At 41.7% G+C, this 17104-nt stretch overlaps 1 protein-coding gene across 3 annotated transcripts; it reads left to right on the forward strand.

Annotated features, from left to right (window-relative positions):
- Window positions 1–704: 704 nt before the first annotated feature.
- LOC130375566 (CMP-N-acetylneuraminate-beta-galactosamide-alpha-2,3-sialyltransferase 2-like) lies at window positions 705–7767 on the forward strand. 3 transcript variants are annotated; one of them, XM_056582569.1, is made up of 8 exons: window positions 1157–1330; window positions 1428–1521; window positions 1674–1968; window positions 2821–3014; window positions 4271–4450; window positions 5580–5625; window positions 5774–5893; window positions 6182–7767. In XM_056582569.1, the coding sequence occupies exons 3-8, from the start codon at window positions 1684–1686 to the stop codon at window positions 6347–6349; spliced, it is 993 nt and encodes a 330-aa protein (XP_056438544.1). In that variant the 5' UTR covers window positions 1157–1330; window positions 1428–1521; window positions 1674–1683; the 3' UTR covers window positions 6350–7767. The 3 variants fall into 3 exon arrangements, with proteins under 3 accessions (XP_056438546.1, XP_056438544.1, XP_056438545.1); XM_056582571.1 differs by lacking the exon at window positions 1157–1330 and adding an exon at window positions 705–936 and having other exon boundaries at window positions 1428–1968; window positions 6182–7766; XM_056582570.1 differs by having other exon boundaries at window positions 1157–1273; window positions 1428–1968; window positions 6182–7766.
- Window positions 7768–17104: the final 9337 nt, after the last annotated feature.

Below are 17104 nucleotides of genomic sequence, written 5' to 3' on the forward strand. Positions count from 1 at the left end.
TCTCTTTTCTTTTTTTTATCTCTACAGTGGCTTGAAGGTGTCTTACCTTCACCGCAGAAACATTGCATGCACATGACCGACCCCTTTCAGCTATTACCATTGACACAGACCATTACGTGTTGATTGGGATGACACGGTGGATCACTGGGTAGAGCGCGTACCATTAAGTCCTTACCAAAGGGACCCGGGGTTCAATTCCTGTCCGTGGTCCTTTGCTCCATGTCCTCCCCACTCTCTCCCAAACCTTCCTCTCTATCCCCCTCTATCATAAAGGCAAGAATGAATCTTAAAAATTAAAGTGCTGATTGCCATTAGTGAGGGGCTGTTACCACGGAATAATTTGCTTGCGGCCGATGTGAATCAGCAATATACAGCGCTGAACACCAAAATGCTATCCATGGAGAAGAGACTGGCTGCTATGGAGGTGTAGAGGAGATGAGATGACAAAGAGACAGGCCCACAATCCCAAAATGGCAGCAAGATAAGGTTTGCAGTGATTAAATGGGCCTACTAACTGCTTATGTGTTGATGTATTTGGTCACAGAAGAGACTTTTCTGTCTTGGTGTATTTTATAGGAAACTGTGTGTCGTCTCACAACTCTGAGGCAAATCACAGTTTACACGACAGAGAAGGAAGAGGCTAGGCTTTATTACAGTACCATAATTAAGAGATGTATTGTCGGATTAGCTCAGGAGGTAGAGCAGTTGTCTTATAACCGTTAGGTTTCTGGTTCGATCCCTAGCTCCTCCTAGCTAGTGTTGATGTGTCCCTGAGCAAGACACTTAACCCTAACTGCTCCTGACGAGCTGGCTGTCGCCTTGCATGGTTGACTCTGCCGTCGGTGTGTCAATGTGTGTATTAACCGATCTAAGTCGCTTTGGATAAAATCGTCTGCTATACTGTATCAACATAACAATTACAAGATAAGGTTCCTCGTAAGTAGTTTATGACTTTAATCTTATGCATTAGTGTTTATAGTTATAAGCCTTTATAATTCTATATAGTTATAGACATTGATTTTAGTGATTTTAGTCTTATTAGTCTTATGATTTTAGCCTTATGATTTTAGTATTATTAGTGTCCTCATGAAGGACGGGTTTGCCCAGTTGTGGGCGAGGACCATGTGAACGGGCTGTAAACGTCCGGGAGAGTAGGCAGGTGTCTGGCAGAGAGAAAATCCGGTATTTCGTGCGCAAGGTTCACTATGGCGATTGTTCCCAGTCTAAGGGAGGCGGCTTGCAGACAATCATAGAGGCATTGAAAAGAGACAATGTAAGTCTAGTGCAGTGTGACACATTTAACGGAGGAGTGATTGTCTGCCACATCGATGTAAGCCGAGTGGGGGGTTGAGATATTTTTCTAATGACCTCAAAGTGTTTGTGTTCATGTTAATGTTTGATCACATCACATGTTTGTCTATTTACAGTGCAGAGAAGAAGACCCTAGAGCCGTCGACCTCCAGGGAATCACAGCAGGGCTGAGAGACCAGCCCCCCCCTCCCAGACAGAAGCCAGTTCACTGTACGTCGGGGCAGTTTTGATGCACTGCTGATTTTTACTCACTTTGGACAGTGCTTTAAGGAGATTCAAACTTTTTATGGAATACTGTTTTTTCCCCATTTTATTTTATTTTTATAATTTTTTAATTGTTGTGAAATATTGTGTGTCTATAGAACCACAACCATGCCCGGAAGGAGGTGTCTCGGGATCAAGATCATTGTGGTGAGCGTCCTAGCGTTCACCACGCTGCTGTTCATCTACCCCTTCCCGGACACCAAGCTGCTCTTCAAGCAGGCTTCCCGCCTGCTAGAGGGGCCCTCGCCCTCGGATCTGTGCGGGTGTCCGGCCCAATGTGTGGCCGAGACACAGGGCCACCAATGGTTCTCTGAGCGCTTCAACAGATCTGTTTACCCTCTCCTGACCAAGGAGAACTACACGCTGCCTAAGGATGCCTTCAACTGGTGGATGGTGAGACATGGCTCAAGTAGTAATACATTTCTTTCTGTTTATAGTGTATATAGATCTATTTGATCTGTAACCATATGTTATCTTTCTTTTATTCACAACATCTACTTCTATTTCTTATTGTTAATGAAAACACTGACGATGAGCTCATCATATTGACTTTAAACTCAGAATGTAAAAAAAAGTTAAAGAGTAACTAAAAAGACTGCATAGTTGCCCCGTGTCACCGCTGCTCTGGAAGAAGCTGGTGGGGGGATCAGCAGCAGAACCTTAGCCAGATGGGTTTTGGGCCCTGATGCCAAAGGGCAAGAAGCTAAATGGAAATGGCAGATGAGGGGACTTTTAAGAGTCTTTAATTAAAATGGCTCACAAGACATTCTTACACAATGACTCAGTTGTTTTTTTAAAGGGTGTGTGTCAGTTCCTAAGACACCTTAAGGTGAGGGTTTGTACAATTTCAACTGTCATTTTCCAGAAGCTTGTTTACAGTGTGTGTTTAAACTTTTATGGCTGGCTTAATCTACCCTCTGCCCTAAATGTTTACAGGCACACGTTTACATGATTGATTCTCTTGATACTTAGTATCTCTTGATACTAAGAGAGCAAGTAGTTCTCTTAGCCTCCTCAGTACATTCATGTGCGGGTACAATTTTACAAAAACAAGCAATTTATTATGCAGTCAATTCCAAATTTCCTCTGAGCTGATTTTGACTTATGCTATCCAATGGAATCGAATTTCATAGATTCACAAAACATAGACTGTTTTTCCACTGATTGGTATAGACATACTTAAAAAAACACATCTGTCTTGGTCCTTCATCCTCTCTGTTATCCCTCTCCCACTACCGTCCTAAGAGGCTGCAGTCGTCGCGCAGCGGCACCAACTTCAGCCATGTGATGAAGGAAGTGTTCTCCATGTTCCCGGGCGAGTCTCTGTACCGGGACGCAGGCCCCGACCGCTGCCGCAGCTGTGCTGTGGTCGGCAACTCGGGGAACCTCAAGGGCTCTTATTATGGAAGGATGATCGACTCCAACGACCTTGTCATAAGGTATTAGTATTATTAGTATTATTATAGCATGAAATATGTCAATGCCTGAAAATACAGAAGGCCTATACAACAAAACATGGGCCTTATCAATTGGCTGCCATAATGGTGAGTTGAAAACCTTTAGGGAAATCCCATTCTGAGTGAGTCAATCCTTTAATCTATCTGAAAGCTGAAAAAAAAAGATAAAGTAAACCCCTAGGCAAACTGCTTAGGGTAAATTATACCCCTATTTTCCTGACATACCTTTATCTAAAAATAATGTCAGAGTGACATCAAGCTACTGTTATGGCTTGAGATCAGACCCTTAGATAATTCCCTACTGAGTAAACATATGATTTCTAAATCATGAATATCGCTACAAGTAATATGGGAATGATTGACATGGAAGAACAAAGAGGTACTGGCACAGAGGGAGGGAACCATACCTTAATACAATAGAAGGGGACTGAGAGAGGTGAAACAAAAGGTGCGGTAACACAAGGGCATGGGGATTAATTAAGACGTGGTAAGGGACTTTCCTGGTTAAATAAAAATAAATGAATGACAGGGCGAGACGTGACAGTGGGGTTGCAAAGCAACCCACTACCCACACTACACTACACAAACTGGAAAAACCATGCCTCCTTTGTTACACATGCTCATAAGTAGACGTGGTCAAAGATATCTTTGTTTTTATTCAGTAAAAAAAAATGTAGTTATTGGACAAAATGCTTGTGGAAGTCACATTTGCGAATATTCGCTGCCTGACTTATGTCATTAAGTCAATTTGCCTTTTTGTTGCATGAGCCAACAAGTTTGCCCATGTTGGCTAATAGTTGTCCAATAAAAGAACAACCATTATTTTATTATACTCTACTGAGAAAGGTCAGGACACATGACAGATTAATAGTACCCTGGGCTATAGTTTATGAGACTGAGGAGATTATATATATATATATATATATATATATATATATATATATATATATATATGTACACACACACACACACACACACACACACACACACACACACACACACACACACACACATAGATCTACCAAAATCTATATATAGGCGGTAGATTAAATAAAGGTCATAGAATACCGATTTTTAGGACTTCTAGTGTGATCTACAAAAAATTGGACATTGGGTTGTTTGGTTGTTTGGTTTGTTTTTACATTGAATTTGTTTGCGCCATGATTTGTCCTGTGTATTCTTTATTCAAACTGTAAAGTGTATCGGAACCACACTGATGGAAATTGATGGGCTTGCAGAATGAACCAGGGTCCTACCCAGGGGTTTGAAGACGACGTTGGGGCCCGTACCACCCACCACCTTATGTATCCCGAGAGTGCCAAGAACTTGGACCCCGAAACCAGTCTTGTGCTGATCCCATTCAAGATCCTTGACCTGCAGTGGCTCCTGAGTGCCTTCACCACTGGCCATATTAAACAGTGAGTTAATGCACAGGGTCCTGGAGCGATAGGATAAATGGATGGACCACTGAGTGGGGCGACGTGTGCGTGCCATGGTTTTCTGCCCTCTCATGTCAATGAGAGGGCAGATTTCCAGCAGCAGGTTTTTCCAGCTTTGTGTGCAAAACAGAACCCCTAACTGGTGAAAGCAATGTATTCGAGTTGACAGTCTTCACAAAGGTGACAGAGAGCCTGGCTTTGCATACCTACCTACAAAGGCATGTTGCACTGGATAAAATAACAAAACATTGCACAACTCCCAGTGTAATACATTACTCATTTGTTCAGATGGATAATGGAATCCCGTACAAAGCCTTGGCTGTGGTGCAATACAATAGAAACTTCACCCAACTGCGTCTTCTCCAAGTCTAGAGATGTATATCACAGAGGTATAAAATGGTTGAAAGTAGGCGTGGCTCTCTCAGTGTAATGGAAGTATTGCGTATTGGTATCTATTCCAGTGCATTGTCCTGAGGTTATCTCATGAGATCCAGCTGACTGACACACCTCTGTTATAAAGGCCTGACTCACCTAGTCGAAACAAAGCAGCAGCCAGATTTGCACATTGTTTAGTGGTAAGATGTCACTTGCTTAATTATTTACAGGAAAGGCTGTTTACAAAGCAACTGGTAATGAATGACTGCTGTTTACCAAGCAGCTGTGTTAATCTAGTTTTGTGTTGTGTATTTCTTACGTTTGTGCATGGCTGTGATGTGAGTGTTTCAACCTTTTTTTAGCTCACACATATTCCAATATTTAGCATCTATGTTGAACTTGGAAACACAAAAATTACACCCATTTAGCATATTAGCAGTAATATTATCCACAAAATATGCTTGTTAAATAAGGAACATGCCTAACTGTCAGAATCCATGTTTAGTGTTCAGCGTAATATGCTTTTCATTCAGATTGGTTTAACCAGTGTAATATGACATGCATTGAATAGTTGGATGCACTACCAATTGCCGAATGTATTTGATGGTTGCACCTGTGTATTAAGCTAAATATACAAAACTGGGTGGAATATTGCTGTAACAATTTGTTTCAGACAGCTAAAATGATTCACGGTCACAATTAAAGAGTATTTTTTCTTTGTGCATTATTGCAGAACATATCGACGTGTCCTGCCGACGATACAGGCAGATAGAGCGAAGGTACGTGGTGATGGTGAGGGGCAGTTGGTATTGTGTAGAGTTCCCTCCCCCGCAGGGACCCCAACTAGTGAGCGATACCGCCACTCCATAGGACCGATTAGGCTAGAATACTGATGTGACTAATGGGATGAACGTTGCTGTTTTGCAGGTGCAGATTTACAGTCCGGTGTTCATGAGGTACGCCTATGACAACTGGTTGGCCAAACACGGACGCTATCCCTCCACCGGCTTCTTCAGCTTGATGTTTGCACTGCACATATGTGATGAGGTGAGATGAAATGTGTTATGTATGCAAATGGTCTCATCCATGGGCCTAAGTCGCTCCTATTTGCTCGCTGTCCATTAAATGGAATGATTCAACTTCTCAAGAATGCTGAGAATAGCATGCACTTTATTATTTGACCCTTAGTAGGGTTGCACAATAAAAAAAATAAATTATATGATATGAATATCACATTATGAATGACAACACTGTCGTTATCTGCATACGTGCACCATATTCCAATCGTCGCCCTCTGAAAGTCAGCTTCCATTTTTTTTCCCCTGCTTGTTGCAGGTGAGCGTGTTCGGATACGGGGCGGACAAACGCGGGAACTGGGACCACTATTGGGAGCACAACGCCGGGGCCGGCCAGTATAGGTCTGTGCACGGCGGTGACTACGAGTACAACATCACGCGGTACCTGGCCACCACGAACAAAATCAAAATGTATGTTGGCACCTGATGCCATGTCAGGATAGGATAGCCCCCCCCCCCCACCAAAAAAGGGCTTAATAGGGCATATATTTATGACACGCTCCTGACCCTAGCCCCCCTGAGGAAAAGAAAAAACTCCCTTAGCGAGCAAGCAAGAAAACTTGAGAAGGAACGAGAATGGGGGATCCCCACTTCCAGGGAAGGTTAGGAGGGCAATGGGTGCCATAATTGTGAGAAAAATCTAGGAATCTAGGAGTTCAGTTGTAGTCACTGCAATATGGCAGGCATCCACAACACACTAAAACAGTCAGAATAATGAATTAGAAGGGGAAAGTGCATCCAAAAAATGTAGACCACTGCTAATTTGATGACTACACAAACAAACAAGAACAAACATGAATGGACGCAATCAGAACACTGACAGACTTCATTCACGCATTGGGCTTCAGTGCCGGCATCAGTATCGTTTGACACGCCTATGTTACAAACGAAAGACACAGGGGCGTAGCCACCATTGGTCAGAGGATGGCCACCCCGCTGTCCCCGCGAGCCTGGAAGAAAATAAATCCTGAAAAGAATTTCAGGATTTCAGGTTTAGGGTTTGTGGTCATTCTACTTTTTCTACATGGACTCTTGTGAATTGGGACCTATTTTATTGGTCCCAATTTACTGGTATGTTGTTTTTTTATGTTTTTGACTTGCCTTAGGACAACGGCCGAAATTAGCAACTAAGCTAACTCCGGCATATTTATATTGATGCTCTGGCTGACATGTTGATTAATGTGCAATGTCCTAATCAAATAAATAAATAATAATAAAATAAAATAAAGAAAGCTGAAATATATGCATTATTATTTTGATCTAATTTTGACTTATTATTTTTATTTAAAGTCTTATATTTTCATATTATAAATAAATATTGCACTTGAAATGCTACGGTTTAATTGAATAAATTATTGCCTAAAATGACAATTACATTTCTTTCTGTCAATTGCACTAAAAACATTCTCATGTTATGTTAAGGTCCCGAACCCCCTCAGATAATCATGACACATCGCACAACATCTAAGCACCCATTCCAATATCATGGGATCATCAATAAGACATCATTATTCTATACTTCGTTTAAGAATGCTTGATTCTGATTAGCTGGGAGGAGGGCAATAACCCGGCAGGTTGCCCGCTGACTTGTCGGTTGTACTTGCTGCTGACTGAGCACAGCGTCATCAAATAGTAGATCAATACGCTGCTTGTATTTTTTGGAATATTCTATTCTGATTGGCTGCAGGGTGTGCATTAATCCCTGATATATGGACACCTGCTAACTAGTTCCAGTCTAATTATCTGTTGAGCCTTCAAAAAGAGAGCTGGTCAATGGTGAAAAATGCATTAAACTGTAATCAGAAGACGCGGTTATTTGTGGTATAAAGGCTGGAACTAATTCCAAATTATATGTACACTTTGGGTGCACTCACACTAGGCCATCTGGCCGTGGCCGTTTTAGCACCTAACCGTGCTTAAATCTGCCAGTGTGAGTGGCCAGTCTGGCCAGGCCGGGCCAATTTGGCCACTTGGGAGAGGTGTACTGCTACGGCACGGGCCGCTACGGTACAGATGCTAATGAGCCGACATGCGCATAAGCACGGCTACGCAACCTGAGCTGGATGACGTATAGTCAATGTGACGACCACGGACATAAAGGCGACGAGCCTTCTTTCCCATTAAACGGTAAACATCGCCGCAAGCGGTTAAACTGTTGGTGTGTTGTGTTGTTATCCATTGTTGTTAAAACTCTGACTGGCGGCAGACTTTATTATGGTCCATGCAGCGGACGCTTGGTGATGACGTGTTACGACGTGATGACGTATGTACAACAGCCTTCCGTGGCCAGGCCACAGCTGCGACGGCCAACGGCCACGGCCAGATGGCCTAGTGTGAGTGCAGGCCAGAGAACAATGGGGCCATTTGAGCACGGTTAGGTGTGAAAACGGCCACACGGCCACGGCCAGATGGCCTAGTGTGAGTGCACCCTTTATGTTGAAAGTATAGATGATTAGTGGTGATTAGTCTTCAATTTTTTTTAAAGAGTATCATGTGTAATCATGCATTAACATGAACATAAACACAACCTTTACATACAGACGGATAGACAGATAGTGATGGATAGATAAATAGATTCATTCATTCAACCTACATAAAATAAAATAAAGTCCAGCAGCTTTGTTTCATCTGTTTAGCATTGTACTTATCCAACCTCATCTACACATGTCAAAGACATTGTCCATCATGTTTTTAATCAGTGCTGCTGTAGTCATGTTACCTAATTTATCATTCTTAGATCTATCTCATTTATCCGCATATACTGTATCACCATAACTCTTCCTTTTTCACATGCTATATTTACAAAATGTAAGAATCCTCACAAGTGTTTGGTGTTTTCTTTGTCTTATCTGGTTTAACTGGTGATAAAAGTTACAAAAGGTCAACAGTATCCTTTATTGCATTCATAAATGCAACAATGTTTTTATATCAGCTTACTGTGGCATTCGGGGGTCGGGGTAACAATAAGATAAAGTTCAGTTAAAGAACTAGTGACAAGTTGCCAACAACGCCACCCCAGGAATTTCACCTGGAGAGTTAGATTAACCTAAGTTAAAGCACACAAGTTCGTTCACTAATGAAAGCTTGAGACTGGGTCCAGCATACAAATTCAATTCCTTTTAATTAATATATATAATCTTTAAGCATGACTTCTCAATAAAATATGTTCACACAAACACACTAAAGCGAACACACACACACACAAAAAGGGAAGAGCAAATAACTAAATGGGGTTTAAATCGAAAGTAAAGGAGATTTATCCAAACTGATAAATCCAAATGAATAAGTAAAGCAATTAAACCAAACCAAAATAACTAAGAAAACGAATTAAACCAAACAACCATGCAAAGCAACCCACAAAACACAAATAATATCATGGATAAGTAAAGCAATTAAGCCAAAACAAACATGCAAAGCAACCCACAAAACACAAATAATATCATCAATAAGATCAGTTGGAAGTCGGTTAAATGAATGGATCAAGATAATGAGACTTAGGGTGAGGCAGCAATCACCATACTCGGGGCAGGTACAGCACAGTAGGAGATGCAGAGTAGGATCGATGTGTTGGCTATATAATCAGTGGACTAAACAGCAGCCGGCCAACAGCAGCGTGAAGAGGGGGGGGGGGGGGGGGGGACGTGCTGGCAGAAACCGCCCACACACACGTCAACCCTGCCATAGAAAAATACATTTGTTCTAGAGGCTGAACAACAACTGTAATAACTTGGGTTAGCGTCATCTTATCCACATACCGTCAGGAGTTGAATGAACATCAAAGGGGAGGAAGGGGATCACCTGTAGCGAGCAACACCATTACAAGTGCAACTCGATCTACAGCTGATCGCTCCCCGCTGCAACAGGTAGAGGAGGAAACACTCGCACGCCCTACAACTGGGGTCGATACGGGAGAGGGAAGACCCGGCCAATAAACTGCCTGAGGGATGGAAGCCAATATTGAGGACTTGTGCAAAGTTTAGAAGGTACACAGATGCACACAACCACTACATACCAAACAACGGCACGATCCAACTAAAAGGCGATCAGGTGAGGCGATCAGGTTTCGGTGACAACAGGGGGCGGGGTAGCCAGGAGCTCCCAGGCAAGAGTGCTCCCAGTGCACAACCACCCACCTTTATAGGCAGCGCACCCAACAGTGATAGGCCGGTACTGCAGCACTAATTAAAGGCCCATCCTGCTACATTACAAACATAGTTTAAGGCTTTATCACAAGACATGTATTTCTCTTTGCTTTCAAGTGCCCTTATCGCTTATACCACTTTACCACTTTAGCATTTTACACGTAAACCTGTTAATGTAGGCCTATTTAACGATATAGGCCACATTATGTTTTGGGATACAATTTTTGTTGATTTGCACGATGCTTTTAATATTGAATAATTTGTATATATTTGTATAACATTAGGAAACGAGACAAAAGTGTTTGATGCCCATTCTACACAGATTTCTAGACTATAAGGTCGTTCGGTTCCCTGTGCCTTGTATTTAACAAACCAGCAAAATGTGGAGAACATTACCAGCATTAATAAAGAATGGTTCGCCGCCTTGGATCAGACGTTGTGTGAAAACTGAGCAATTATCTCAAAGAGAGCGCTGCCATCTAGTGGACAATAATCCTATGCTACCTTATATTTATTTTATTTATTTATTATTTATTTATGCCTCGGAAGACACATTGAGGATTAAGATCCTCATTTTCAATGGTGCCGAGGGTACAACAGGAGTTAATACATTGGAAAGAAAAAATAAAATAAATATAAAATGAATATGCATATAAAATAAATACAGTAAAATACAATGGTTGGGTCAAGAGTAACAATCATTGCAGGAGAAGGCAGGTGTACATATGATAAGACTTGTGAATTCCCTAAGTGAAATAAATTAGCACAACCTTAGTGATTTTTGGACCTCATTCCAAATGAAGGGTGCCTTAAAACAGAAGGCTGTCTTCCCCAGTTTTGTGTTGGCATGTGGCAGATGTAATGTAAGCAAGCTTAGGGAGCGTGTATTGACGGTGTTACGGTTTCAGCTTATGAGAGAGGCGAGATATGGTGGCATTAGCCCAATGATTGTTTTATAAATTAAAATTTTCCAGTGAAAATCCCTTCTTTCAGACAGGGCTGGCCAGCCAACCTTGTTATACAAAGTGCAGTGGTGTGTGCCATAGCGGTCTCCTGTTATAAAACGTAGGGCAGAATGGTACACAGCATCCAGGGTTTTTAGGGTGCTGAGGGATGCATTGCCATAGATTACATCACCATAATCTAAAACTGATATAAAAACAGACTCAATAATACGTTTTCTGGCTGGAAAAGTAAAACAGCATCTATTTCTGTATAAAAAAAACAATTTGATCCTAAGCTTTTTAGTGAGTTGTTTCACATGTGATTTAAAATCAAGCATCTACCCAAATGCCTAGGTACTTGTAGCTGGTGACCCTTTCTAGAGTGGTACCATTTGTAGAGCAGAGTTTTAAGCTGTTAAAATCAGTGCTTCTAGCTTTAGAAAAAAGGATCCATTTGGTTTTTGCACAGTTAAGAACAAGTTTCAGGTCACTTAACTGCTTCTCTAGTATGTGGAAGGAGAGCTGCAATGAATTTATGGCAGAGTCAATGTTTGAGGCACTGCAGTACAGAACTGTGTCATCCGCATAAAGATGAACTTGACAAAATGGAGTGAGTGTGGAGGCAATTTCATTTATATAAATAATAAAAAGTAAAGGTCCAAGGACAGAGCCTTGGGGTACCCCCTTGTCCATATCTAAAAAAGGCGATATTATTTTGCCCACCTTTACACATTGGGAGCGACCAGTCAGATAACTTTTAAACCACTGAAGGCTCATATGGTCAAAGCCCATAAGTGACAATTTGTTTAAAAGCAGGTGGTGGTCCACAGTGTCAAAGGCCTTTGAGAGGTCCACAAATAGTGCAGCACAATGTTTCTTATTGTCCAAGGCAGCAATGACATCATTCACCAGGCTGCAGAAATAGTGCTATGTCGGGCTCTAAAACCTGATTGAGATGGACTCAGGAAAGAGGATAGTGATAAAAATGATTTTAGCTGGGAATTAATAAGGGATTCAAGAATTTTTGAGAGACATGGTAGTTTTGAAATTGTTGAAAAACTGTCACATGTTGAAAAACATAAATCACAACCGTGTCCAGTGAAGTCAGTTTAATGGCACAGGTGCCTTCACTGGAACCGTCAGTCACAACATCAAAACAAAACACCCCTTCAAACTGCACTGCAATTTCCATGTCACTTTTTAACATAGGCCTATAGGGTTAACCCTCATCGTTAATTCCAAAGCTAAGTCTACATTTTATATCTAAATTGAAATATTGTACCTAAATGATGAATCTAGATCCTAAATCTAATTTACCTGCAGGTACGCCTTTGTGTACAGTTCAGTAATGGCCAATGACAATGGAGAAACAATGTGGAAAAAATAAATATCTGGATAGAAAGGTAATTTGCTTACAGGCGACATGAAGTGATTGAAGACAAGCCTTTCATTGCCGAGATCAAAAGGTGACCAGCTTTCTTTTCTGAACGTGAGGTCAGTCCTATACCTATGAGGTCAGTCCTATACTGTATGTCAGTCCTATACCTATAATGAATCAAAAATACATATTTTTAAATGTTTGTAGGTGGAAGCAGAGTTTACTGGGATCACTACCGTCCTCTTTATATCTAAATTCATGTAGGCTACTAGCTGACTCTTCCCAGCTGATGAAAGTGTTCAGTAGGAAAGAGGGTGCTTCAAGGCGGAAAATAAATCTTTGCTGACATTGAGAATGTGTTTTATTTTTTTTATGTGTGCTCATCAAGAATATTTTTTGTGTTCCTTTTATGGAGCTATAATCCTGCCAAAACCCCACACACACGCAAAACGTGTTTTACTCACGCACAACGATACACACACACACACACACACACACACACACACACACACACACACACACACACACACACACACACACACACACACACACACACACACACACACACACACACACACACACAAAACGTGTTTTACTCACGCACAACGATTCACACACACGCTCAGTGTGGTTTGCAAATACAAAACATCATTCACAAACGAATGCATTTTGCTTCAGAAACAAATGCAGTATGTTTTGCACATAGGCTACAAAGAAACATATTTCTTCAATTACAAAAAAATATCCTCCAAGTAGGCCTACAAACTAAAATCTTTCAAGTACAAAAAAAATCCTTCAAGTACACAAAACAAGTACGGAACAATGAAAGTTTGCTCGTGGATCTGAAGACATTTGCGCGTGGATCAGCAAGGCGGAAAATTAGTGCCAAAAGTCACCTGACAAACAAATGTCCTGTGGTTCACACTACACAACAGCAGGTGGCGCTGTTGAGTCAGTTTAAGGCCAGGACGATCTTTTTTTCTCCCCAAAATCTTTATTTTGGGGAGAACCATGTGTGGATTCTATGGAAAGCCAAGAAGGCCACTAACTGGCCCTAGAATGGCGCGGTAAAAGTGCTAAACCGCACGGAAACCGTACGGAAACCGTACGGAAACCGTACGGAATCCGTGCGGTTTGGCAGGAACATTGCCACCTGCTGTTGTGTAGTGTGAATCACAGGACATTTGTTTGTCACGTGACTTTTGGCACAAATTTTCCGCCTTGCTGATCCACGCGCAACTTTCAGTGTTCCGTACTTGTAGAATTGTTTTGTGTACTTGAAGGATTTCTTTTTGCACTGAAAGATTTTAGTTTGTTCTTGAAAGATTTTAGTTTGTACTTGGAGGATATTTTTTTGTAATTGAAGAAATATGTTTCTTTGTATGTGTAAAACATAGGCCTACTGTAGGCTATTTGTTTCTGAAGCAAAATGCATTAGTTTGTGAATGATGTTTTGTATTTGCAAACCACACTGAGCGTGTGTGTGAATCGTTGTGTGTGAGTAAAACACGTTTTGTGCGTGTGTGAATCGTTGTGCGTGAGTAAAACACGTTTTGCGTGTGTGTGGGGTTTTGGCATGATTCTAACTCCATACTCCTCATTTGCATTACAGCTACAGACACCAAAACAGCGCATTTGGGGGAAGCTCAATGTGCGACTGGCTCAGAGTGGCTGTAACTCTGCACCACGGCTGAATTTTAGGTACGTCTTTAACGTATTTAACAGCGTTTGTGTGCATGATATGATGATCGATAACAGAGGAACGTCACTGATAAGGCGCTGTCACGTTAAAATTGTACCGGGGGCGAAAATTGTACCGGCCTACGTCATCGTTTGTTTACATCCTGACAACCTGCCCGGCAACAGACGACGCGATGCAGAAAACATGTTTCCAAACGACGAAATAACATAGGCCTACTACAGATAGCGGATCGCTATCTGTATTATGATAGATAGCGATAACAATTGTTTTTACTTTATATTTGTATTGTATTTAATTGTTTAATCGAAACAAAAAAAAGAATTTGCCGCGAAACGGGCGATCATAACAAGAAAAATAAAGGAACTAGTTTGTGGTTATTTTGTTTTACTTCAATCTCTATGCAAGTCTTTGTTTTATGTCAATAGACCCAGTAAAAACGTAGTTATAAAGTTGATACTTTATAACTCCGTTAATAATCCAAAATTTAATAAATTAATAATCCAAAAAAAAAAAAGAAAAAAGATTATTATCGTATCTGAATCGAGACTGAATCGTTCTACGCAGTATTACGATGCATCAAAGAATCGATTATTTTTCCCACCCCTATTGGTTACTGTACTCCAACAGTTCTAACAGAGTTTATTGTTTTGCATGTAAGCTTTTTGGTGAAACTAGAGTGGTGGGGTATAATAACTGGCAGTGTCTTTCAAAGATACTGAAGCACCATGAAACAAGTGGTTACCACATAAATGCTTACCTGATGTGGGAAGAATTGGCACCCCGCTTATGCCTAGGCAAAACTATTGATAGCGAATTGCAGAGAGCCTGCTGACTCGAGTGATCGACTGCATACTCTTCCTTGCAGAAAGAAACCTGCCACTGAGGGGGACTGTGAAGATGTGAATGGCATCTTCACTGTGTTAACATGTTTTAAAAGATTCACGTGTTCCTGTCTGGCTGTTAGCCCTGTAATAGTCTGCAGCTGTGGCTCATAGATTAATTGAGCCACACCCTTTCTGGTGCTCCTTAAGAGGGCCAGAGTTCTAGAGTGGAGGGCGGCTAATGTTAAATAAGGTATAGTGGTCAGAGGAAGGATTAACACATTTTGATTAGGTTAAGGTTGGGGCACAGTGCACTAAATAAAACAATGAATTTGATAGGAAAACACCCCACTGGATTATGTGAGGGGTGCCAGGTAGAGGAGACAGTGGAACATGTTTTAATGAACTGTAGTGGTTATGGGATGGAGAGGGAAAGTATGAAAAATCTATTGAGAGAATTGGGTATGCAGGAGTATATAGTTTGGAAAATATTTTAAGTTTAATGAAGAGGAATTGTATAAAAGTATTGTTTGGCTTTTTGAGAGAAACAGGGTTATATGATAGGATATAGAGTAGAAAGAAGGTGTGAATGAGTGAGTGTTTGGATATTTTTGTTTTTGATTCATTAACTGGATCAGAAGAGGGCGGTAATGCACCAAGTTGTGGATGCCAACCGCCGAAAAACTCCAAGAAGAAGAAGAAGAAGTGGAGGGCGGCTTGAGTTGTGCAAGTGACTCGACTGTTTTTAAGTAAAAATATGTTTTTACCAACAACATTGTGCGTCGAGGAAACTCTTTTTCACAGGGACAAAATGCACAGATAGGAAATCCTAGAAATGGAAATTTTCTGGGTATCCTTGATCTCTTATAGCACGGTATGATGTTACACTGGCAGAGCATCTTAGAAAGGCTGCCTCTAAAAAAAACACCGGATATCTGTCCTGGTGCACTCAAAATGAATTTTTTGATTCAATATCAGAGTGTGTTTTAGGTCAAATTTTTGCCCAGATCAAAGAGGGGGGGGCGCCTGCTATGCGTCTGCATACCCCCCAGAAAGTAGGCAGTTGCGCCCCTGATGGCAGACATTATGCTTTAATCAATCTGTCAATAAAGTCACGGCCGGTGGGTTAGTGTGTGTGTGGACCAATACCTAGGCTACCTAATAAAGTTCTTATCAATACCCTGGGTTTCAGGTCGAAGCTGAGAGATCAAACACACCGGTATATGATATATTGGCCAGTTATTATCAATCATGAGCGACTGTCCCAAAATATGCAATAGACCGGGGGATCCTCCAGATAGTTTAGGAAGTTAGCGGTATGTCGATTGTGACCTTTCGTGGATTGTTGCTGCTTGTTGACTGGGTAATGATCGCAGGCATTAATTATTGAGTACACATACAGCTATGATGAGGATGACAAATGACCTGAAAACAATTGATGAATGATTCATTCATTTTTTTCGCATTCACAGAATACGACGGACAGCTATCATGGATTGTGACCTGATGATCGCAGACATGAATACTACACATACAGATATGAGAGTGACAAATTAAAAACAGAGGTTGCTGTCGGGCGCTTCGTCCCGAGGACCGCCGTGCTTCCAGTGGAAGCCTTCCACTGGACCTACAGTCTTTTGCCGTTTCAATGACCACTCAGTGCGCAACACTGTCGGCTCTGCGTGCTCTCGTTCCACAGTGGGCAGCGGGCTTCAGATCGCCCCAGCATCACACCAAACGTAGGCAAAATGACCTCGGAACAGAGAGGCACGCGCAAATGTTACGTTTCAAGCTCGTGCATGTTTCCGCACGTGAACGACTTCATGCTCAGTGGCAACGCTTCAAACTCGTGCATGTTGCAGAAAATGTGCAACAGCGACCCCTGGGGCCACACTGTACGGTGGGTAACAGAATGTGTTCTTTAATAGGTCCATGTGTGACACCGGCCGCCGGGATGATTACTGCGGGCTAACAACAAAAAAAATATTTCGTTTACAAATGTTCATTCGAACAGTGCGCCCGCCGCCTCTCACTCACTGTCTCCCTCTCACTCACTGTTTCCCACATACGAACACAGGCAAGCGCTCAAAAACTGTTAACTGTTAAAAGTTTACAAACGGCCACCGTTAATAGGGCGGGGAAGGGGGAGGGACCTTCATTGAAAGGATGTCCGTTTGTTTCGGATATTATTATCA

This window comes from Gadus chalcogrammus, chromosome 22 (genome assembly GCF_026213295.1).
Source record: "Gadus chalcogrammus isolate NIFS_2021 chromosome 22, NIFS_Gcha_1.0, whole genome shotgun sequence".
Classification (NCBI taxonomy): domain Eukaryota; kingdom Metazoa; phylum Chordata; class Actinopteri; order Gadiformes; family Gadidae; genus Gadus; species Gadus chalcogrammus.